General features: G+C 45.8%; 1 protein-coding gene across 4 annotated transcripts in view; it reads left to right on the top strand.

Moving 5' to 3' along the window:
* LOC119390442 (nuclear factor NF-kappa-B p110 subunit) overlaps positions 1-24189 on the top strand; it is a 402969-nt gene that overhangs the window by 271587 nt on the left and 107193 nt on the right. For all 4 annotated transcript variants that reach the window (XR_007415548.1, XR_007415546.1, XR_007415547.1 and 1 more), the window contains exons 5-9: positions 2397-2488; positions 3930-4079; positions 8460-8555; positions 13936-14033; positions 22873-23014. Coding sequence is in view for 1 of the 4 variants with exons in the window: in XM_049414032.1 (XP_049269989.1) it covers positions 2397-2488; positions 3930-4079; positions 8460-8555; positions 13936-14033; positions 22873-23014 (578 nt within the window). In the remaining 3 variants the exon portion in view is untranslated. The remainder of the gene's footprint in view (positions 1-2396; positions 2489-3929; positions 4080-8459; positions 8556-13935; positions 14034-22872; positions 23015-24189) is intronic.

Genomic DNA, 24189 nt, shown 5'->3' with positions numbered 1-24189 from the left:
TTACGTCGTAACTGTCGGACCGTTCCCGTATGATACGTCGCGAAGTGCGCCCGGAGCCGACCGAGTGACTACCAAAGAGAGCGGCCATGGTGCATTTTCACGCAGCTTGGCCTTGTTTGACCGTAATATTAGCCGCATGAGAGGCACAAGCAACAGAATCTTTCAACTGATGCAAACAAAAGCATGGCCTTCGAGATTCAAATTGCAAAGATGGCGTCTATGACGTAACTGCTCGCGAAAGCAAGGCCTTCGAGATTGGCATTTACTATTGACAAAAGCATAGCCTCTGAGATTTGCATTGCACAAACATGGCGTGTATGACGTAATTGCTTGCGAAAGCAAGGCCTTCGAGATTGGCATTCACTTCTGCCATCGCGTTCGCGTAGACTCATCATCATCGTTATTTGTCGGAGAAAGGGAGGAGTTCGAGCTGGTTGGAGCTTGCATGGTCGTGCGTGCGGTTCGCGGTCGGACTCGCCGCGCCGGTCGTGATTGCGTGTGCTTGTTCTTTCATGCCTACAGCTGTTGGTGTTAAAAAAATCACATACGTTGATTACATTTCTGTGGATAAGGCCGTCCTAAGCTCCGCGTTTCTATCCATCGACTAGATCGCGGCTGAGCGCGCCAATTTTCGTGCTGCTCATAAGAATTGAAATAAAATTCTGTACTACTAAATATTTTGCCGTTTTTCCTGTTTTTCGGCTCTTACGTTTCCCGTCTCTTACGTTTATTTCGTACGGTCCCTTCAAAAACGTATCAGCGGGGTTCTACTGTACCTCGTTAACTCGAAGTAGTAAAAACCAGAAAAAATTTCAAGATAAGCAGATTTTTGAGATAAGCAAAGTTGTGCAAGTTCCATTGAGAAGTCCAGTTCTATCTAAAGGTGTTATCACTGCTGACCAGTTTCTTAACAGGAGCGCCTAACTGGCTCTTTGTAAAGATTTTAAAGAAAAATAATGACCTACCAGACCTATCAACCAGCTGTGTTTTTCAGCACTGCCTTTTTATTTAGTGCAGAAAGAGCAACTAAAGGTGGTCTGTCTCCCAGTAACACTTGCACCTTGCAAAGCTTTCTCGAGTTGCTTAACACATTGCATGTGGCGATCATCTGCACCGCTGCACTCAAGTTTATTTCGCATCAAGCGAAGCATGTTTCTTGTTTCGGCTGATCTCGTCACCCCTTCAGTAGCTGTGTCAACATTGCCGCCATCACCGTGCGTTACGCCACGTTGTTTCGCATAAGAAAATGGTCAAACCAGCCGATGTTGCAGGCGAGATTGGTGTAACCCACTGCTAAGTCCAAAGGATAGGTCTTCTCTGTCAATGTTGTGACTGGAAGGGGCTCCTCTCGCACGATGCAACCACACAAACAGCCCCATTTTGACGTCCGGAAACTTCGAGCCTCGAATTCGCTTCTTTGATTAGGGCTACCTTTCTTTGCAGCATCAGTGACTTGCTTTGCTTTGGCGGTGTTATCCTCACCACATCGCACGGCCAATGAAAAAATTCACGCAACGTGCCTTGCGTAAATAAAACGCTGATCCGCATCTCTGACGGTAGACAAAACAACGTGTACGACCCGTGCTATTTTGCAGGGCCTGGCTCTGTGCACATCTATAGTGTCACATGACGTGACACAGGGTTGCTTGACAAAGTAGTTATGCGTGCCAGGTTCCGACTTCAGTTTCGGGAACAGTGTCCACTTCGACGTAAGCGTGGCAGCCTCGTGTGAACCTTGTGAAACGTATGACATTTTGTCACTAGTGTTTTGTGAAACGGTTTGGCAGTGAAGTTTTTGTTCCACTATCAGTCAAGATTTCGAGATAATCGAAAGTGGGCACAGAAATACTTCGAGATAAAGGACAATAAATACATTGCACCTGTGGGAAATTGTTCAGTACCGCTGAAAATTTCGTCTTAGTCGATTTTTCGAGATATGCAAGTTCGAGTTAATGAGGTATTACTGTAGTTAGCAATACATGTTCTGGACGGTATCTACGTATGTTGCTTAAATTTAAATATCCCACGTTGAACTGTGGCAAGTTCTGCACTGATATTCGGGGTGTATGCCAGGAAAGTTATTCATGCATCATGGCAGATAAGTCGGTGGGAGTGTCGTTTTTTTTTTGCTTTTGCCAATTTATAATGGCAAAAGAGATCTTGCAGCACTTGGTGGAAATGCAATGGTGGAAAGAATATAAATTTAGATTTAGTTTCTTCTAGTGTGGCAGCGTTTACAGTGTAAAAAACCATGGTTACAATTTCAAGAATTTTGAATGCGTTTTGCTCAAGCTGGGTTTTTACTGTTTCTGATGAAGTTTGGTAGTCATCTCTTTGGTGTTTGTATTTGCCAAAACTGTGGCTAAAAATGCTGCAATGATTTTCTGTTAATGCAGGTTCCCCAGCATGTCTATCGTGTTTCAGCAGAAAAAGACAGTTGCTGATATCCTGTACAGACGCAAGATTGAGAGATTGCAACCCTCTCAAGGTGTGCAATTTCATTCGATCATTGCCGCTCAGTTTTGTGGGCTGTGAAGGAGGAAGTCAAATGTCTGGAGTCCTTTTTTTGTGTGTGTGCATGCGTGCTGCCACACTAACAGCAGCAACTGGTGCTAGAACAAAAAAATATGACCCGATAGAAACATTGATTGGTGCATTGGTTGCACTTTTTACTTCTGGAAATCTGTCCATTTGGGGTTGGATTTTTTAAAATACAAGTGCGTGATCGTTAGTTGGCAGTAAAGCAACAAAATTTTTTTAGTGTGTGCAGCTTTATGCATGGCTTCTTCTTCAAACACATAGACGAAATAGCATAAAACAATTTTTAAAAATGTAATAAACTTCATACAACTTGTTTTCATAGTTCTGGCAGATAATCTAGGGTCCACATTTTTGAAGTGTCCCATTTAATTTGCATTTTCCAGCCCACCCTGATAGACATGAACAGCATATGCCAAATGCAGATGTAAATGTGGGCCTGCAAACTGTACAGTGATGCGCTTGGCACATTTGTTTTCACGTGGGTCTTTCTCACGGAGACAACTGAAGTGCACCTGTGATATGCTGTGGCTTCATGGAATCCCGTACTTTCAAATTGAGAAGGAATGCGAAATTAAAGTACAGCACTCACTTTTGGAAGCCACGCTGTAGTCTCTCATGCTTGTCCTCCCCACCCTCTGAGGGAGAGAAGAAAAAAAACTTTTCTAGCGGTCATGAACCACTTTTTCATGTAATCATCGAATGACTGCAGTATTGGAGTTAATTGCCTAATGAATTGATGATTGCCGCAAAAATTTCTCAAATCCGTCAAGAATTAGTGGAGTTACAGGGGTTTGTCATGCGCTTTGAGCACTCTCTCCCGTCAAGACGAGCGTGCTGGAAGCTACAAAGGGAGGAATGGCACGTGTAAAACAAGTTGTGTCAGCGCATGACATGATCATGAGCTTGCATGATTAAATGCTCTCTTCCATTGTGATTCCTGTGAGTGAGTGTGGCTCACTGTGTAATGTTAGCACCCTGTATGGAGCACAGCGCCAGCAGGTGGCGGCACCCCGTGTCAAGAAGCGCAGCTGATCCAAACGCCGCTCTTGGTTTATGTTGGCCATTGGCATGCTGTCTGCTGTTCGATGTCAGACAGCAGGCACTGGCAGCTCCTCTGACAGGCCTCTGTATGAAAAAAAGGGCACCTGAGAAAATGGCAACTTAACTTGTAAGCTCTCTTTGTCGGGAACGACTGCAAGATTTGGCTGAGATAGCAGTGTCTGGTGTCCGCAGGATGTGTTTTCTCACCAAGCCCAAAGCGTGGTTCATGACCCCTTTAAATTGTTTTTATGACAGCTTTAGAATTGTCGTGTGATGCTCCCTGCCATCATTTTTCCCTTGCCTTGTGTTCCTGTCTCTGGTGACCTATCACCACGCTCCCATTGCAGAAGAAGCACGGCAGCTTCAGACTGAAGCCAAGAAAGAAGCAGCTGAGCTGAATTTGAACCTCGTCCGCATTTGCTTCACGGCCGAGTGCTGTGAAGACGGTGTCTGGAAACCCTTGTGTGTAGCCTACTCCAACCCAGTTGCAAACTCAAGTAAGCTGCCTGTCGCTCACTTGTGCATTTGCGATCGGCCATTGCTTAAGGCTCGTTCACACCTGCGACTAGCACTGGTTGTGAGATTAAGTTAGTCGCAAATTGTCGCTTTGGTCGCAAAGCGTCTGTGTGGGCCCGGTTGCTCACTGCTAGATTTTTTAGTTGTGCAACTGCAGTCATAAACCTCTGAACCAATCAGATGCGCAGGAACAAAACGTCAGCTTGGTCGCGCAACTGGTGCTAGACTCGGGTGTGAACAAGCCTCCACAGACAGTGATTCCACTCCTGCGCCAAAGTGCGCCAAATTGGATTTACTGCGCCATCCTGATAATATCGACGAAAATTGCACCGAACTGCGCCAGAGTCTCTGGTTTGTGGACGTCCATCACCGGCAATCGCAGCACCGGCGCGTGCGTCAAAACATGTGCAGCTTGACCTTGGGGCTGCCAAAGTCACAACCACCAACCAAGAATTATTCCACTGAATAAATAGCGCTGGCGTGTGCGTCTCGAGTAAGCCACAATGCTGTCCTCGGTGCCGACGCAGCTTCTGTTGTGCAAGTCGGCTCAACGGCAAAACACGCTCTCCGCAGAGGCTCATGACGTCTAGGCCAATCGGTAGTGAGAAAGTGGGGTGGCAATTCATCGGCGGACATCATCTGTTCCTGAAACGCTGCTGATAGCTCGTTTCAAGCGTCGCACGGCATGTAATTAAAGCAATGTTAAGTAATAACTACACGCGGGCCTCCAAAATGTCTGTCACTTCTGTTTCTGGTCATCACGAAATGAAATCTCGGCACGCTAGCAATAGATATATGGAACAATATCGAACTTTCCGTGCTTCACGTACATGGAAGCGCACGTGAACGGTGGGAACGCGTTGACACTTTTTTTCAAATATACTTTATCCATGGATCTTCATCCAGAAGAGCTTTTTCATAATCCCTTCCACCGGATCATCCGGGTTTGTAATTGCTCTTGCGGTAAATACCTCCCTAAAGGCCCTGCCCTTTCGAGCTCGTTAGTGCTAGGGTCTCAGTTCGAATTTTTTGCTTGCTTTTATAAAAATTTCCTCACATTAATAAAAGCATGCCTCCTGGTCAAGCAGCTGCAATTCTGTTTTAATATGCACAGCTGCCAGTAGCAGGCCCGTCACTGATGGCCCTAGCGTCGGAAGGCCCACTGTGAAGCGGCTACGCCATGTTATACGTCCGCCCCTCCCTTTCCAGGGTCGATAGCTGACCGTTAAAGAAAAAAAAATCACTGTTTCGCTTAACAGTGAAACATTGAATGCAATACCAACAAATTGTATTGTGATACGATGTGAGCCTAGCAGCTAACACTTTTGGGTCCGATCTATTGACCCGATTTATGGATCCAGGGACTGAAGCGGTTGTCGTGCTCTCAGTTCTCTAAACGCCAAGTAAGCATTGCGAGCGCATCAAGTTTACGAGCCGTCTCCTGATGCCTCAAGATAGCACGTGCGCCAGCAACCTTTTAGCGATGCAGACACTCCAACCTCCCCTTCCCTGGCGTCTCTTCATGCTCTTACAAAAGGCGGAAGGGGCATTTCCTGTCTGTTTGATGAGCAATCGACGGCAGGCCTCGCACGCGGGCTGATGTTATCGCATGCGTCCTCCGTGCGACGGAGATGGCCAGCTCGTTTCATCTCTGCTTCAACGGCATTTGTCGCCAGTACTCGCGAGCTTTTAGACGGCGGTAGAACCGACACCTCCCAAGCGCTGGTGGAACATACTATGCGCGGGGTGATGTTATCAATCTGGACTTTGTACGGAAAATGCTGGCGACGGTGACGGCAAAGTCCCGTCGAGAGGGTCCATATAATATTGCAATAAAAAGGGAAATAAAAGTGAGGAGCGATTCCACTCTGTGAGGTGGATGACCAGCGAAGCTGTTTAGCGCACGGCATGGAGGTGACAGGGCGGAGGCCAGTTTGATATGTAAGGTCAGGTTGTTAACAGCCAGGCTGTTAACGTTCATTATGCAATAGCAATGCAAAAGCCTTAGATGCCTCGTCAAACACAAAAAATGACCATCGGCGGCTTCAACAGGAGTGATGCAAAAAGTTGTCATCACATGATGACATTGTAGATCGGCAAAATTTGGGACGTCGTCATGACCTCATACAACGTGACATCACACGATGACATTATCACATGACATCGTCGCTTTGCACTGCCTCTGTAATCGGTGTGCCGATCATGGAGGCAGTGCAAAACCAGGTGACGTGCGGAAAGCTTGCGATTAGGCTTGTGCGATAGTAAATTTTAGGTTCGAAGCGAATTCGAAGCGAATAGTGATTTTGGTCGAATAATTTCGAATTGAATTCGGATAGTATATATCATATATTATAAAGAAAAATGAGCATATTTGTCATGACCCAACCAACCTGCACGTTTTTTTTTTTTTAATTATAACAAGGCATGTGCAAATGTCATTCCTTTTGGTTCAAAGGAAGTGGAAGCAACTTTGAATTGTAGCAGGATTTGGCTTTCGGTAGAATGCAAATGATAACCTGTAAAATATGTTACGTTTTAAAATTTACTATACTTGGAGCATACAAGCCGGTATAACAAGTTTTTAAACTTAAAAAATGATGAATTGATGTGAGGGTAATATGTTCATTTAACCTTGAAGTGGGCCCTCGCAGCAGTGCGGATTTCCCTTGGAAAGATGTATTTACGGTATAGCACCGCTCCACTGCACACCTTTACAGGCGGTTACATGCGGACAGTGCAGGTTTTCCCTGGAAAGGTGTATTCACTGTACAGCACCCCTCCACTGCAGTGAAACCACCTTTACAGGGGGTTATAAGCGGACTAATATACACCTATTCGTCCATTTTGAATACTTCGAAATTTTCAATAATTTAAATTCGATTTGAAGCGAATTCGAATACTGTATTATTCGTTCGAATATTTGAAGTGCTCGAATATTCGCACAAGCCTACTTGCGATGCCTCCGATCCTGGAGGCGGTGCAAAACCACGTTAGGTGCAAAAAGCTTTCAGAGAGAGGCGGGGCAGGATCAGTACATTGAGTGAGAAGAAAACGATGGCTTTTGCCTCCAAGTCATCTTAGGCGAATGCATAAAGGACCCTGTAAATTTTTTTTGTCACTGCTTTCTAGAGGGCACTAGGGGGTTTTCGGCATACAAACGGAATGTCCTAGCCATATACAGGTTCGCTGTAAAAGGAAAATGAAGTGTGGTAAATCATGTAGTGCCTCGTTGAACGCACTTTCGGACACTTTCGTGGAAGCTTGACTTGAAGCGGGTCTCCATCTTCCAGACAACCCGGCGCATGCGCAAACGATAATGTGGAAGCACTGCAAGAGTGCTCTTACTGCAGCACAGAGAATTAATGAGAACTAACAGACAATAACGCCAAGGACAAACTAACAGCCAATAACGCTCAGAGAGGCCTCAGAGAGAGGGAAGGGAGTGTCGGAGGAGGTTGGCTTTTTGAGGCTAGCTATGTGGCACCATGTTGCGCCCAGCAATACAATCGATTGAGAAGAAAAAGAACCTGGCTTTCACCTTGCAGTCGTAGGGGAATGCACTAGGGACAGTGTGACTCATTAGCATTGAGGGTACGTCATGGCGTTTGTCTAACATGTCTGCTGATATTGTTATTTCATAAAGTACAATTTTATCGATCCAGTATTCTGTTTATTTGCTAGTGTCAAAAATAATTGCTGAAAAGGTTATTCCAGAACACTCAGCCGCATGTCGCCCTGATTTTTGTATTATTGATTGAGATATAGAATGCTCCTGAGCTGATTTTCTCCATGAGATTTGCAATGAATTGAAATATTTCTAGCTATTCATAAGAGCCCTATAATAATTATTCAGGTGCTTGAATGTCAGTGCAACTGTCTTTTCCAGTGTACTCTAGGATGTGAAATTGGCTGCTCCAGAGTGCTCCCAGATGCAAAGTTACCTGCTCCAAAGTGCTCTAAGATGGACATTTGTGCTGCTCCAAATTGCTCCAAATGAAAATTTTGCTGCTCCAAAAATTGCTCCAAATCAGAAGTCCTCAGTAGCGTCACTGAGTATCGCAACATGCTCAGTCACGAAGGTCCACAGGATCATGCAAGCATGAAACCAAGCTGTTGTCATTATATTTACTGCAATCCATTATGCATGTTCAGTTTCCTTTGTATGCATGTGTGGCACTTTTTTGGCATGCTCATTTTTGTACAACTACAAGGTCAACCTTACACTGGTGCTCAGGTAGATTCTCTGCGAGGAATTCTGCAGAAATGAAATGTGTTCCCTCAATCTTCTTCACTCGAGCTGCTCATTGTTTAATGTACGGTTATGCAAAGCTTGTGTCTATTTTTTCTCTCCCTTTTGCCAGAGGCTGGGAAGCTCAGAATAACCAAAGCAAATCGCAAGTCAGGGTCGTGCAAAGGTGGCGATGAGGTCTGGATACTCTGTGAGAAGATCAACAAGAGTGAGTACTCCACATAGTCTTTGGTCTTCAACAACAGCAGGGCTTTTAAGGCATCATGAATTCAGTTGTACCATTTGACCTTTAAGCCCAACATAATGCCCGCATGGGAATAGCATCGTTCCTATTTTTAGCCGTACACGCGCAACCGTGTTGGCAATCTATACCAGCATTCCTCGCATGAGGACCTTCAAAGTGGGAGCAGTCACGGAAGGTGTTCTTTGCAGTGGCTCTCCACGCATGTGCCAGGCTGTCGGTGCTGTTGCAGCCTGTTGTAGTGCAGAGCATCCAAATTTTCTCTTCTCACCATCGACGACATGACGTAACTAGCTACGGCTGACGTGGCACAGTGCGTAGAAAATGATGGAGTATATTTGTGCCTTTAGCTGTCACTGTTGACTGTGATGCATTTGATAAGAGACTGAGTTACTTGCTTACTTTGGATGTTATGGCACTGCACTGGGATTGACCACTTAACACCACTTTACCACTCATCAAATAAAGTTGCTATAAAAAGGTACACTGTCAGGCTAGTTGGTGCTGCACAGTTTGAAGTGAATGACAGTGCGTTAACCCTTTCAGACGCCACCTATTAAGAGCTGTCTGTTAATGCGTGAAATCGATACAATGTTATTTCAAGGCACTCGATATCATATTGCAGCAAAAATAATGTTGTAATACAATAATTTATGTGCGTTGTAGTAAACATTCCTAATTACCTTGTAATTAAATATCTATTTATTCTGAAGCATTCATTCTCTGTTTTTGCATAAATAGAATGAAATCTCAGGCTAGAAATATAGTGCAAATTCGTTTTCGGTTATGTCCATGTTGAACAAAGAAAAATCATACCTTTGACATGGGTCACAGGAAGCGGCATGTTGAACGACTTGTCGAATATGGTAGTGCATTCAGCAAGGTGATCATATGCAACAGTGCTGCAAAATGAAGTTAGATGAAGACACATTTATTATGCAGAAGGTTCAATTCATCCAAACCTCAATGTTCTTGGCCCCTAGTAGATAAAAATGGCAAAAACAAGTGGTGTACACAATTGTGCACATAGCGCCTCAATTAAGCAAGGACGAAAAGAGAATGAGCGACACCATGAGTACTGACTGACAACGTTTTTCTTTATTGCACCAAGGCAATATACAGCAACAAAAACAGCCTGCTGCACGTGTGCGACATCACACAATCAAATCTAAACAAAGATGATGGGAGCATCTTTTAAGTTATGATTAAAACTTTTCTAATCGCTAGGCTGAGGAGCGCCTTCTAGGTACGTGATTTCCCCTTTTCTTAGTGATATAGAAGCCATGCTGACACACGAAAAACCTTTTTTTGTGAATGGCGAATGCTTCCTCAATCAGACACACGCTTTCCTGACGATGCCTGGTCAAAACACTACCTGTGCGAAAGTCTGGTGAGCACGCCCACATTCTGCCAAATTGCTCGCCTGCTTCTGGCGAAGATTGTTGTCGTGCTCACGGAGACGCTTGTTGAGGCATCGACCGGTCTGGCCAATGTACGTTTTTCTGCAGGAGAGTGGAACGTCGTACACGACACCCACAGTACACTTCACAAACTGATGTACGTGTTTTGTGCTGCACAGGGCCTTTTTTGGGTCCTTCCCTATTTACAAGCATGCAGATTCGGCCTAACTTGTTAAGTGCCGAAAACGCGACAGGTGCTCCTACGTGCATTGCAACCTTCTTGATCCCGTGCAATACGCCGTTCACGGAAAGAAGATTGCTTAAAAGTAATCTTCTTTCCGTAATCGTATGTGATGACACTTGTTTTGGTGTGAAGTTGTCAAACACCCACGCGAAAACGGCACCAATAGCTGTGACCTGAGAGTTTAGATCACACCCCATCTTAGTGAATAAAATTTAAAAGTCATCAACGTACCAAAAAAATCCGATACACATTATATCCGGAAACTTCGGCTTCCAGGTGCCTGTCCAGTCTCGCCAACAGGAGGTCACTCAGTAGTGGTGCGAGGCACGATTCGATGCATATACCTTTCTTTTGCACTAGCACTTCATCGTTGTAGGTGATAACTGTTGAATGTAGGTAGCACATTAGTAGCTCCAAGAAGTTGTCGATGCTCATGCCCACCAAATTCTGGAAATTCACACTTCCTGCATCGTCGATTGATTCCCTAACAACTTGGCACAAAGCGGCATGTGGCAAGTAGTAGTAAAGCTCCTTTATGTCAATGTTAATCATTCACAAAAAAGGTTCTTCATGTGTCAGCATGGCTTCTATATCATGAACAAAAAGGGAAATCACATACCTAGAAGGCGCTCCTTAGGATTGCGATTAGAAAGGTTTTAATCATGACGAAAGAGATGCTTCCATCATCTGTGTTTAGATTTGATTTTGTGGTGCCTCGCATAAGGGGCAGGCGGTCATTTCGGTCATTCGGTCATTTCGAATACTTCGAAATTCAGAATAATTTGAATTTGTGTCGAAGCAAATTCGAATACTGTAATATTCGCACATGCCTACTTTTTACTAGGGGTGTGCGAATATTCGAAATTTCGAATATTTTACGAATAGTGTTTGCTATTCGATTCGATTCAATTCGCACTGGAATTTTACTATTCGAACTATTCGAACTTCCCAAAGACACATACAGTCAACGTCAGATTGAAAGTGACCCCTTCAAATTTTCAATATGCTTCACCTCATTGCACTCGTTTTGTGGCAAAGCTGCCTTTCAAGCTCCGTTACGGTCGAATTTAGCCAAGACTCAGTACACGTCGGATTGGAAGCGGTCCCTAGATTTTCCATATGCTTCACCTCATCACACCCCTGTATTGGGGCAAAGCTGCCTTTCAAGCTGCGCTATGGTGGCAAATGTATTAACTTAAGAAAACGCTGGTTCCAACATGGAGATGAAAGATGTGGCATAAGTGGGGTCTCAATTAATGCTGTTTTGGACGTAAAATTTGCGCAGGAAGTCCGAAAAATTGGACGCCGAAGATTTTTAGCATCCAAAATTTCGGATGTTCTTATAAATTGGCATCTATGAAGCAGATTTGGAACTACGGACTTGAAGGGAGCAGACCCTTGTCCGCCACATCAGTTGGGTTTCCACAGAAGTCGAAAGAGGAGGAGAGGCTCAGTAAATGGCATTTTTGCCTATCGTGTGTAAACTGTTGTCAGCAACACTTTGGTTGCACCAAATCATGTACATAAATACAATTCGGCCTCTACATTGCCTCATTCTTGATAAGACACCTATGAAACACCACCCCGCCAGTGCTTCATCAACCTAGCGAAAAGAAACACTTTCATGTTGCTATCTCGTAAGAATATGCTTAGGAATCCTCTCCAGCTTTTTTTTCTGCAATTTCGCTTCGAAGTATTAAAAACATATTTGAGTATTCGAAAAATATTAGAAAAATATTCGATTCGATTCACACTCACACTTCAATATTCGAATTCGCTTCGCACCCTAAATTTTGCTTTTCGGACAGCTATCCCTAGAGAATCTCTGCGACATGCAGCTTTTTTAGATGTGCCTCAGATAGGCATCTTTTCTATTTCGAGTTCTTGATATATTGAATTATTTGGTGATCCCCTTCATGTTCGATATAACCGGGTTCAAATGTTAGGCCTTATAGCAGGTTTTGCTTATGCGTGAGAAATGTGTAAACAGTCAAAAGAGACCAGTGCGCTTCTAATTAACATTTTTTTTTTAACTGGTGAAGATGAAGCCACCTTCTGTAGAGCAATCTTTCATGGTTATTTTGAACATGTTACTTACCAACATTGAAAGTAAAAAAATTCAAACCAAAACCTATGCCCACTTTCTGGGGTGAGGGTACCACACATAATTAGCTCGGAAAGTTTCCTGGACATAGTATTCAAAAGCAGCCAATCTAAGCCACAGGTGAGAAAAGTCGCCAAGCTGTGACCAAGAGGCCAGCAAACAGATAGGCAACATAGGGTGCTACTTAGATTGCACCAAGGTTTGTTTCTGCTGCTTACAATATTACAGTACATGGATTATATGCACTGCTAGTTAATAATGGAAATTATAATATAGTTAATGAAATACATTTGTGTGTGCATGTCTGTAGTTGAGATTAGAGGAATCAATCAAGGGGCTTATTTTTGTTATTTTTGTTATTTTTGTGCAGGGTGGCAGCTTGTGTGTCCTTGCAGTTCAACTATGCTATTCTTATTGAATCCTTATTAAACTATGCTAGAGATGATTTGCAATAAATTACTTAAGACCTGGCTGGGACAAATATTCAATAGTTCTGAATATTCGACTGAAGGTTACGCTCTCCAGTATTCAGTTCGGACTTTCAGCTTCCGAAAATTTTTGAATTACTCAGAACATTTTAAAACATACAGTTGGCAGTTTTGGTCAGCAAGTCACATTGCCATTGACACAGCTCATAGCCAAGACCCAAAATTACCACATCACCAACTGACTTGACAGATTATCCAAGTGTCATACATTCTACACCATCTCACTGGTCTAGCTCAATCTAGCTTAATTTTTTTTAATGCCATTCGGATTCACTGTTTAGGGAAATGGTGTCATTCATTTTGTCCACCGTATTCTCCTAATCCACAGACATTCTGGGCAACGTTGTAGAATTTGGCAGCATCAGTGAAAAGGTAGCAGGCATGATGATGACGCTAAGTGCGAGATTTAAACTGGAAGTAGTACTGGAAGGGTATGTGCCAATCTCCAGCCATGACGACGAAGGAGGCGAGGCTGAAGTAGCAGTGTAAAAGTAGGTACGATAGTCGTGGGCAACTTCAGTGCGAAAGTAGGAAGAAGGCCAGAAGCGATCAGCAGATGTGACATCCACTCTAGGATGGCAGAGAGATGTTGAAAGAAATTGACTGCATATAATGAACATCTTCTTCTGCAGGCACAGAAATAGAAAGTGGACAGATATAAATTGCTATTCAAACTATTCGATGCAAATTCATTCTAGCTGAAATAATGTTCTCCTTGAAACTGGCATTGTACCATCTACAAATCCCTACTGAGGATTTAAGCCACTAAAATGTAAGAGTAGGTCTTACGATTACTAAGAGGTGAGGCCTTGTAAGAGAATGAGAATTTCTGGTTTGCAGTCAACCTCTATGATCTGTCTTGAGCTTTTCGTTGCGCTTTTGTTCGACATACTGCTTTAGTTTTCTTTCAAATCACAAGTTAGCTGCTCTAAAATGGTATTTCATCTGGATTGGTTCAAGATTCACACCGCTTGGGCTGTTCTACACCGGGATAAGTGCTTGCACCCTTTTTGCTCCTCGATTGACGCAAGTGCCAGAAACGTTTGACGTGTTAAGTGTGCACTTTATGTTTCATATTGTCCGACTACTTTTTTCTCGCTCCAATCTACAGAAGACATCCAGATAAAGTTCTTTGAAGAGAACGAGGAGACGAAGGAGAGGACGTGGGAGGCACCAGCCACGTTCCAGGAATCGGATGTGCATTACCAGGTGAGAGGAAAGCCAAGCCTTGCTTGCACCCTACCTGCACAGCCATACACTTCCGTGCGCTCACTGAAGCAACGAATGCATTCATAGTAGGTGAATGCTGGGAAAGAACATAGACAGAACATGTGCACAACTTTGAGGTTGTACTTTGTATAATGCACTTCATTTTTCATTCTTCACATATGTTGCAGCTTTACCTGAAACCATGGCAAAAGGTGGAAGGAATGGGAAATGAAATCGATTATTGTAGAATAATCCCATGATGCAAAACGCTTGACTGTATGTGTGCACAGTGGCGGATCCGGGGGGGGGGGGGACCAATTGGGCGATCGTGCCCCCCAAAGCCACCGACCTGCCCCCCAAAGCCACCCACCTGCCCCCCCTCCCCCTGGTGCCTTCTTAACGGCAATTTTTCGGAGCGCGGAATTTTTTAGGCCACTGTGGTGACCTTGGCTGTTCACGGCGTGAAATACACCCATCACTTCAACCTTTCTGCTTGGCACGAAGCTGGCTAAACCCCCCCTTTTTTTTGAAAGCGAGCTAATCGCTTCCTACCCGCATCCCATTATGCACCTTCAGACAGAACTGGAATGTGTGTGAATAATCGCCTGCTTGAGCATGCCAACAATGTTATACCCCTGACACATGGGCATTGTAAAGTCCTTTACTCAAGGGGGCATCTTCCGGAAAGTCATTCACGAGCAGTGACACAATATAAAGAAGTATCTCCCTCCCGCCATTGTTCCTTTTTCGAAAAGCAGATTCCGCATCTACATTTTCAACGTAAAGGGTATTCTCTCGCATACAGTGTGCACAACTCAACAATGCAGCCTTTTAACGAATGCCCTCTGTGACGTTGTAAATATGCGTGGCCCCCAAAAATGCACTGCTGAGGCAGTGACGTCATCCTTTGTACGCCCGCATCATGTCTCTAGCGCCGCCATGTTGAATTCCGGCAGTGTCATTTGCTTCGCCGATAGCGTGGTGCACTGTAGTCTGCACAATGGGTGCCAACCAACCCCATGGTCTTTGAAACATGTCCTCTCTAGCGGATTTAACGAGCAGAGCCTTTTTTTTTCTTCTTTTTTTTACTTTATTGCGGTGCTCATCTGAGAAATCGGAGCTGATTGTGGAGGCCATAAACCTCCTAAAGAACTTGGTGCGGTGCCGTGTGTCATCAGTGTATCTTCTTTCTCCAAAGTGTCCTTCATAGTATCAAAAGGGGTTTACTGCAAAGTATTTAACTTTTGCCCATATACGCTTGTCCCAAAAGGGAGTTAATCATTTCTGGAAGACGCCCGCGCAACCACATGGCGTTTGGAGGGGGGTCTCTTTGTGTTTCATTTCGCATTCCTTGTTTTGTTATTTCTTCTTTCTGCTTTTCATATTTCTGTAGGAAACGTTAAACCTTCATTTGGAAGTAAGCGCTCGTCTTCATTGTTGATGTGTTCTCCCTCCTGCTTCGCATTATGCCACTTTAGCAAAACTGAAAAGCCAACTATCCCAAACCGCTAGTCTAAGTAGAAGCAAGGAAGGAGCCTTGCCTTCTCCTTTTTTTAGTGAGATACACATGCTCCCTGCTCTTTTAGGAGTCCGTACTGGCACGGGTCACCTTTTAGTGTGTGGAGATAGGTTTTGCGCGAAGCTTACCCTACGAGGCGACCGGGAAGGGACGAGACGTTCTCCACTGCCATAGCGAACAAAGACGCTACGGCCGGGTTCGTCGACGCTCCGTCACGGTGCAGAAAAGGCACTCGAGGCAGACTGTCAACAAACATGGGCTTATTAACCCAAGATGCAGCACAGTACAACAGTCACGGGCTTGCAGGCCATCGGGGTAACTCCGCAAGACCGATCGAGTACGCTTGCCAGCGGCGCTATGACTCTCACACAAAGGGCAGCAGCCGCGCGCACAGATGAGAAGCCGCCTACCAGAGCAGCGCGTCAACCTCTCATGCAGGCCTGACAGCATCTGACGCGGGCAAGCCAGTGCCAGACAGAAGCGAGCTCATGGGGGAAGGGGGTTGTCACTGGCGGCCAATGAGGACAGGCGTTGCGCAGTGACGTAAGCTAGCGTGGTGTTGCGAGCATTCTCCGGACATGTCTGGACGTGTGGCTCGTGCGGGGAAAACCAACGCATGGCTCGCACCAAGCAAAAAGGCCTGGCGGCGGCGCCACGGTAGCCATGTAGCTGAATAACAGCAGTTCCCGGCGCTCGAGCCGCGCGGGGCCAGGGCACGCTCGATTCCCACAAGTGTCAATAGATGTAGAAGCCATTCAATTTCATTCGTCGTACATACTGTGTTCCAAAAGAGAGCAACAAATGTCACCACCAGTGGCTTTATGAAACGAAGAAATTCTTCCGAAATATTCACAGAAAAGTGGATAAGCTTTGTGACTGAGCTGAAGTGAGCTAGAGGAGGGGGCTCGCACTGATGACATGCTCAGCCATTTGTTGGGCTACGTCTCCAGGTGCAGGGATCGGTCACCATGTGTCTGGGATGACTTCGGCGATGTCGCATTGTCACCACCACTACGAAGAAGATAATGATTGGCTCCATCGAGCAATCCTTCTTGGTTCACACCGCTTCTTGGATCACAATCCTTCTTGGGTCACACTGACGTCACGACCCTGTGACCAGATGTCGCGGGGTCGTGACGTCGAGGAAGGCAGCAGTCGGTGTGTCGAAGATGAAGCTCTTTATTTGGCCGAACTTGTGGCCAGGAAACGGAAAGTCAAACTACAGCAGTACACACTGTACACTGCGGCGAACAGAGCGTTGGCCGTCGACATGTGTCTGGGACGACTTGGCGGTGTCGCATTGTCACCACCACTACGAAGAAGATAACGATTGGCTCCATCGAGCAATTCTTCTTGGTGCAGTGATTTGGTGCTTGTTTGGGGGATCTGACGGGCTTGCCTCGCCCTTTCCCGGGGGTGGAGCGGAGTTGGTCATACGTTCTTTCCCTTTGGGGCGTCGTGTTGAGACTGTTACCTTATGAGACAAATGAAGTGAACAATATTTTCCCTAGCAATCGTCCGAAAGACATTTAAGCCGGGCTTCGTCCCGCTGGAAGAGGGATCCGCTACTAATATGTGATCAAGTCAACACCTCTTTACTTTTTATCTCCCAACCTCGCCGTATGTCTGCCTCGCTGCTGCCTCGAGGGCTCCTAGCCGGAAGGCGAGCCCTGACCGTGCCCAATGAGGCCATTCAGCAAAGCTTGGCGCTTGTCCGACTCGGTACATCCACTGGTGCAGTGGGGGTTAAATTACCTTGGAAGGACGTTCTTGGAAGTGAGCGTGACCATGTTGAGTGTGACGGCAAAAGCCCATATCGATTGCCGTCATGCTCCTGAGAGTAGAAGGAAGATGTCATTGTGGCCCGAGGAGCGGCGAACCTTCATAAAAAAAAAGAAGAAGGTGTGTCAATAAGGGGAGCATTCCAATGCTTTATTTCAGGAAGGGTTGTATGGCCTCACGAGCTGCAAAGTGAAGTCTGAATTTTTTCTAAGACAGAGCACACAATTGTGAAAAGGAGAAATGAGAATTTTCTCGCCGTGCTCTCTCTCCCCACATCTCTTTGCCCTTTTCGGCTTCCCTATGCACGTTTCCAACGAAGGCTCCTTTGATCATCCGAGGTAATAGGTGCGAAGACGACAATAGACAAGGAGAGAGAGAGAGACACACACACACGGGGCGCCACTTCCGACAATGTTTATGAAAGGCTTCTTGTGTGCCACCAAGGTACCCTCTGCTGAGTGGTTCTGGGAAAAAGGAAAAGTGCACTAATTTCTGTCTCCCAAGTAGGGACATGGCTAAGTGCCTACCCTCTGAGCTGCTGTAAATATGCGTGACCATCCTTCCCTCCCTCTGATGACAGCCGTGAATTTCATTCGCTGAAGTGCGACACCATGAGGGAGCGTAGAACCACAGGCAAACATTTGCCCTGCCAGGGTACCTTCTGCAAGGTGGCATCAGCTGCAGTGCGGTGCTGACTTGCTACGCTGTTGGCTGCTCAAACGACGTTGCCAAAAGGAGGCAAGCTTTTTTGTTGTTCCACGAGGAAAAGAAAGCATCAAACGGCGAGGGTAGATAGCGGCGTCGTATTGGGAGGAAGAACTTTTACCGAGGGAGGCCTTGGGACGTAAGTCTATCATTACTGAATTTGTTTCGTGTACTAGCTTCCGAAGTTTAAAATATTTAGGTAAAGCTGAGGGGGGCATAACTTTGACTGGGTAGCGAATAAAACACGCGGATACAAAAGACAGAGACGTAGACAGCACAAGCCCTAACTTCAAACCACGTTTATTTCGGAACACGCGAGAATATGTACTAAATCACTAATCACAGCAATCTCAAGCATCAGGCTCATGGCATGAAAACTCTTTAGACTATCAAGAAAACCATTTCATACTACTGCGCAGGATACCACATGTGTTGGACAGCAATGACAACCCAGAAAAAACAAGAAAGGAAAACAAAAAAATAACTTTTGACAGCACAGTACTCCAATCATTTAGAAAAACAACGAAATGCACATCTTCCTACCCCTTTTCTGCCCATATCATAGTTCTTAATGGCTGACTTAAAGTCACTAACAATCACTCGTGTACCTTTTTGTGTTATTGGCAGAGATTCTTCTGCCTCAGTTGCAATTGTGTTTTTAAAGGTGCAGCATGAGATCAGTTCCCCTCTCTCGCGAACCACCACCGTTCTGTATGCTCCCCTTCTTTCGTATTCAGCAGCGTCCGTGTAAAGCACGTCGGATCGACCTTCAAGTTTGAAGTTGCTCCGCCGTTGCTCCACGCATGCGTCTTAGCGGCAGGTTCTATTTCGTACACTGAGTCAATGACTGTGCAGGAAGCATATGTTTTATTATTCATGATGAGTTGTTATATCGCAGTAAACCTGACTGGCCCTTCAACTTACCAAATATAATTAACTTCTTACGCGACTGATGGGTTGGCCTACAAAAAGCTTCACCTACAGTTATGCCGGAGATTTTGATTTTACTTCTTTGGGAAAAGATCATGTCCTTCTGCTTTGACGAAGAAAACTTTGCAATAATAGGCCGTTTTTTGCTGGCATTGAAACTGCCAAGTCTGCGTGCTCTAGAACTATCGCCATCGGATATTTGCAGGTTAAGCTGTTTTGAGAGCAATTCGCACACACAGCTTTCTGACTGGGCCCATGTCTCAGCTGAGCTGTCAGGGATGCCATAAAACAAAAGTCTGTCGCATCTTGGACGGTCTTCTAAATCATCCAGACGGGATTGTACTGATACGTTCTGTCTTTGAACTGCTTGTGACACTGTGCTTGAGATTTTCATCTCAGATCTATTGCACGCAGCATTTTCAGCGATTGCCTCAAGAGCAGTCAGCCGATTTGTCACGCCACTAACTTTGTGTGCCAGCGCTTCTTGATTATCTTTTAGTTTATGAGAAGCATCCATTAGTTAGTTCCCTGTGGCGTGTATAAACCTTTTCAGAGAGGGCTATAATGGCAGCTAGCTAGCACTTCACTATCACGAGGACCTGGACTCATTTCAATCTGTTCATTTCATTCAATTCATTTCACCTGTCTCGTCCTTGTAGTTTTCGGACTGTTTTTTTACAGTCGACAACCGATAATTCGGACTCCACGGGGAACGTAAATAAGTCTGAATTATCGAGTGTCCGAAAAAACGAATGCGTCAGAAAAAAAAAAAAACTTTTATTGACAGTTCAGGGTCCCGGTGGCCGAAAAAAGTTGTCAATGCGTTGCTGCCCGCACTTCCGCTTACGTGCAACCAAGTCCGCCTGTATCTCCGCCAGTGTGATGTGATCGCTGCACGATGACGAGCTGGTTTCGTTCGTGAAGGCAACGCGTCTGTGCGGCGCACTTAGCGGTCGCACAAAGAGGCAGCATGAATGGCGGCCCGGCGCGTTTGGGTTCTCGCCTATTAAATGCGTGCACTACGCATGCAACTGCACCAGGCCACATGCACTATCGAGCAGTTGACTGAAGATGCTTATCGTAAGGCTTGTCAGCGATTGAGCTGCACTGGCGCGATTGCCACCTGCCGCCATCACGCCTTCGTGCATTTCGACTGCTTATCCGCAAAGACATCGCCGCACGGCGCCGTGATAGCGGCCCCTTTGAATTACCGGTCCGCTTCACCCCATAACACTTCGGCATCGCGACAAAGCTGACTTTCGGACTCTGCTACTGTCGCAAACAGGTTGACTCGCGAAAGCGCTGGTTCGAACCTATGAGGTGATAGACACGGCAGAGGTGGGGGCTTCAATTATTGCCTTTTGGACCTGCAATTTGGTCAGAAAGTCCGAAAAATCGGACACCGAAGAGTTTTGGCGTCCGAAATTTCCGACGTTCTTGACCATTGACATCTATGGGGCTGGTGACGGTGCCGCGAAAGCGGAATTTTCGAGCATGTCCGGAAAATCGGGCGTCTGAAAAATCGGCAGTTGACTGTTATCTGCCGCGTTTCGTTGTCGTCGGCGCGGCCTTCGGCGCTGGCTGTGAGGGCACCGTTGGCGCCATTTAACTCGGATCTTTTGAGACAGCAGAGCGTAAAATAAAGCAAGTCTCAAGATAAAAATGAACGCGCGTGCGAAACGCTTTACCGCAGACGCATTCGACAGAATGGCGGCGATAGCAGCGCAGCGCGGGGATACAGGAACCGGAATGTAGGATGTTCGCGATGTCGATACGATTTCCCACAGTTGACCAGTGCCTCCAAGATCGACGTTTCCAATCGCAAATCTCTGAGGCATAAAGTAGCGATCGAAATAAAGCCTCATAGATCACCACTTAGCTTTCGTTTTGATCTCTGAGGCCATACTTTGTATGGTACGGGTGCCGGAGGAGATAATGGCTGGCGATTCGGCTTGCATGACAGTCTCGGACAGGGTCCGGATTATCGAATGTAGATCTCGCAGCTGTCCGAAATATCAGTCGTCTTTACACATTGCTTCTATGGGATCATCGGCGGTGCCGCGCGACTGTCCGAATTACCGAGCATGTCCGAATTATCGGTGTCCGATTTATCGGTCGGCGACTGTACTATGAATGTGTACCAACAAGCTCAAGATCGCACGCTTCTCAATTTCATTCCATTGTCACTGCAGACCAGCAGTTGCTTTGTAATAAGTACACATTCACATACTGTTAGGAACAATACACTTGGGCACGGGAGAAGCAGCAAGCAAGGATTACTTGTACGCTTGGAATAAAGCATTGGGCTATTACTAACCTGCACATTGTAGAAAAAGGGCTTGAACCATTTCTGATCACCATTATTTGGTTCAGGTTCGGTTCGACACCCTTGTTTTAACATGGATTGTGGTGGTGGTGCGCTGATATAATTGTGAATGCTCATTCAAAAGGTATTATTTGACATGCTTCACTGGCAGCATCAAGTGCATCACATGTTTCTGGCATTCTAGACACATTTTCGTGCGAGGAAGTTGCAGAATTCGTCAGCATGCAGTCGCTGTACTTGCACGTTCGCAATCTTAGAGGCTGGCTTCCAGATCGTCAGTTGCAAAGAAACTAGGCGTGATGAACTATTGACAACTATTTTATTGCGATAGCAATTATATGGACAGTCTCGGCTGGATTTTGCCGTCGCCGTCGCCGTCGCCGCCGTCATGCACCGTATATGTATAAGTATGTATATATATATAAAGGCCCCAAAGAAAAATAACTCAGAAAAATGCTTCCGAAGCGCGGAATCGAACCACGGACCCCTTGCTCCGCAGCGAGCGGCGCTATCCACTACGCCACGAAACGCAGATCCTCCACGTAGCTAACGGCGAGCGTTATATACACACCATTTAGCGCTGGACGGACTCAGAGACGGAAGGCGATAATAAGCGTTTCTTCATTACCAGCGAGGTGGCGCTAGGAGCCCGACGGGCGCATTTAAAAGTCGTCGGCGAGCTCGCTCGCTTCTTCTTATGTTTGCGCATGCGAAGCTTGCCCTTCCGCTGTCTGCTCGCGCGGTTTTCTCGTGGCGCGGGGTAGAGGAATGTTTCACGCTTTCACCGTGATGTCCGCGCTCATGTTACGGCGCGTACGAATGTCACTCGAGCTCAGGTACGCCGCTAAACGAACAAACAGAAGATGAGCGCGAACTATCAAGTGTCACAGCTCGACACTTGAAGCACACTAGTTTCCTTCGCTGCTTCGGCCGCCTTTGCAACAGAAGCGCTGTTCAAACTGAGAGTATCCATTGGCGAGCCTCACTTCGTATAGCATTAGTTCCTTGCTATCGCATTCATTGCTTCGCCCTTGCGGCGAAACTGTGACTTTTTTACTCATTTGAAAAATGGAGATGTTGCCGCAGAGAATAGCGGTGCGGCGCCTTGTGCAATGAATGCAATTGGACAATGTGGTGCTTTAGCAAAGCAACGGCTCTACTTTAAGTGTGCTTGTTGTTTTCTCTGTTGCTCTAGTGAGTTCGGCCATTACATGGTTGCCAAACTTTCTCTCTTCAACAGACATAGTTTTAGTCGAGTGAGCTTTATAAAAATTAAAATAGATTCTGTGGTCTCACGTGCCAAAACCACAATCTGATGATGAGGCATGCTGCAGTGGAGGACTAATCTTGTCCAACTGAGGCTGTTTGGTGCACATATAAGTACTCGGGTGTTTTTGTACTTGGCTTGAAGCGTGGTTACCACGTCAGAATCAAATCCTCAACCTTGAGTTGAGCAGTGCAATACCTTGGTGGACTAGTGGCTGTCTGGCGGTTTTTGTTGATATCTGTGGTGAATCACATTTGTCATGTTTGCCATCCACACTTGTCGTCTTCTGACTCGCTTGTTGCCTTCCCAGGTGGCCATAGTCTTCAAGACGCCTCCGTACCGTGACACCAATTTGCAGCACCAGGTGGCAGTCAAGTTCCAGCTGATTCGCAAGTCAGACAATGACTGCAGCGAGCCATTTGAATTCATCTACATGCCTTGTGGGCCTTCCGGTCAGTAGAGCAGCACTCGAAAGTCTTTTTTGGAAGGCCTGGGAAGCCTTCTGGGAAGGCCTTTTTGGGAAGGGGCTGACAACCAATTTTTAGGGCACCTAGTTTCTTTAGCACAACGGAAAGATAACTGGTCAGAGTGTCTAGTCACGGAATGGTAACGTGGAAAACGCCGTGAAACATTTTTAATCAGAATTTTTCTATCTGCGGTGAAAAGGAACTCTTATACACACTTGACAACACATGATGCAAACAATGAGCACGCGAGCGGTTCGTGTACAAGCGCAGCAGTTTACCGCACATGCATGCACTCCGCGCATGCGTGCACTCCGCACATGCGCCACGGCTCGACATGGGCCACTGGCAGCCGCAAAGGCAGCGCCGCTTCTCGCCGTGCAACTCCTTTTATTTTATAGGCAGCACAGAACAGAGCAGGGATAGATAATAATATACCTACTCTAACTTTGAGAACCAATTATGGCACTCATGACAGCATCAGACTACGTGATGTGACTACGTACAACAAAAGTGACCGACTTAATATTCCAGCTTCAAGGCTTTTCCGCTAGGTTGCGTGACATACCGGGTTTTGTTACTTTTAAGCGCGATTTAATAAGTATAAATCCTACTCACAACGCGAAAATGATGCTTGAATCTGTCACTATATTTCATGGTCTTTTCATTTCTACCAGGATCTGATCACACGTTCTGCCCAGTTGTCGGTCCCGTTAAAGTTTTTCGTAATCTACTTTTAGGAAAATTTCAGAAATTATAACAGCGAGCAAAAGTCTTGATGGAAGTTCGAAATTGCTTTGCCCTGTAGTATAGAATGCCATTTCCCACTAGTACAAATTTAGCTGTTTGAGTGTCACCACATGTATGGCAGCATCTTCATAGACGACGAAACAGCACGAGAAACAAGATGCAGACCAGACTGTCTCCTCGTTTTCACCTTGTTTCTTGCTCTCTTTCATCGCCTAAGTTTAGTATGAACCAATTGACAATTTGAACAAATCTGCAAGGCGGCTTTCCTGCAAATTTTTTTTTCGACCAGGCTTTCTCGTTCACAGACTGCTCTTCTTTGTGTTTCTGCCACTCCCAGTTCCAGTGAAAGTGTGTCCCCCAAACGACAGGCTCCTCGTTCACCATGCGTAGGCTGAGGGTTACAATGAGGCATG

This window comes from Rhipicephalus sanguineus, chromosome 1, assembly GCF_013339695.2.
Source record: "Rhipicephalus sanguineus isolate Rsan-2018 chromosome 1, BIME_Rsan_1.4, whole genome shotgun sequence".
Taxonomy (NCBI): domain Eukaryota; kingdom Metazoa; phylum Arthropoda; class Arachnida; order Ixodida; family Ixodidae; genus Rhipicephalus; species Rhipicephalus sanguineus.
Note: the sequence above shows the minus strand (reverse complement) of the source record. Positions and strands in the feature narration are given on the sequence as shown.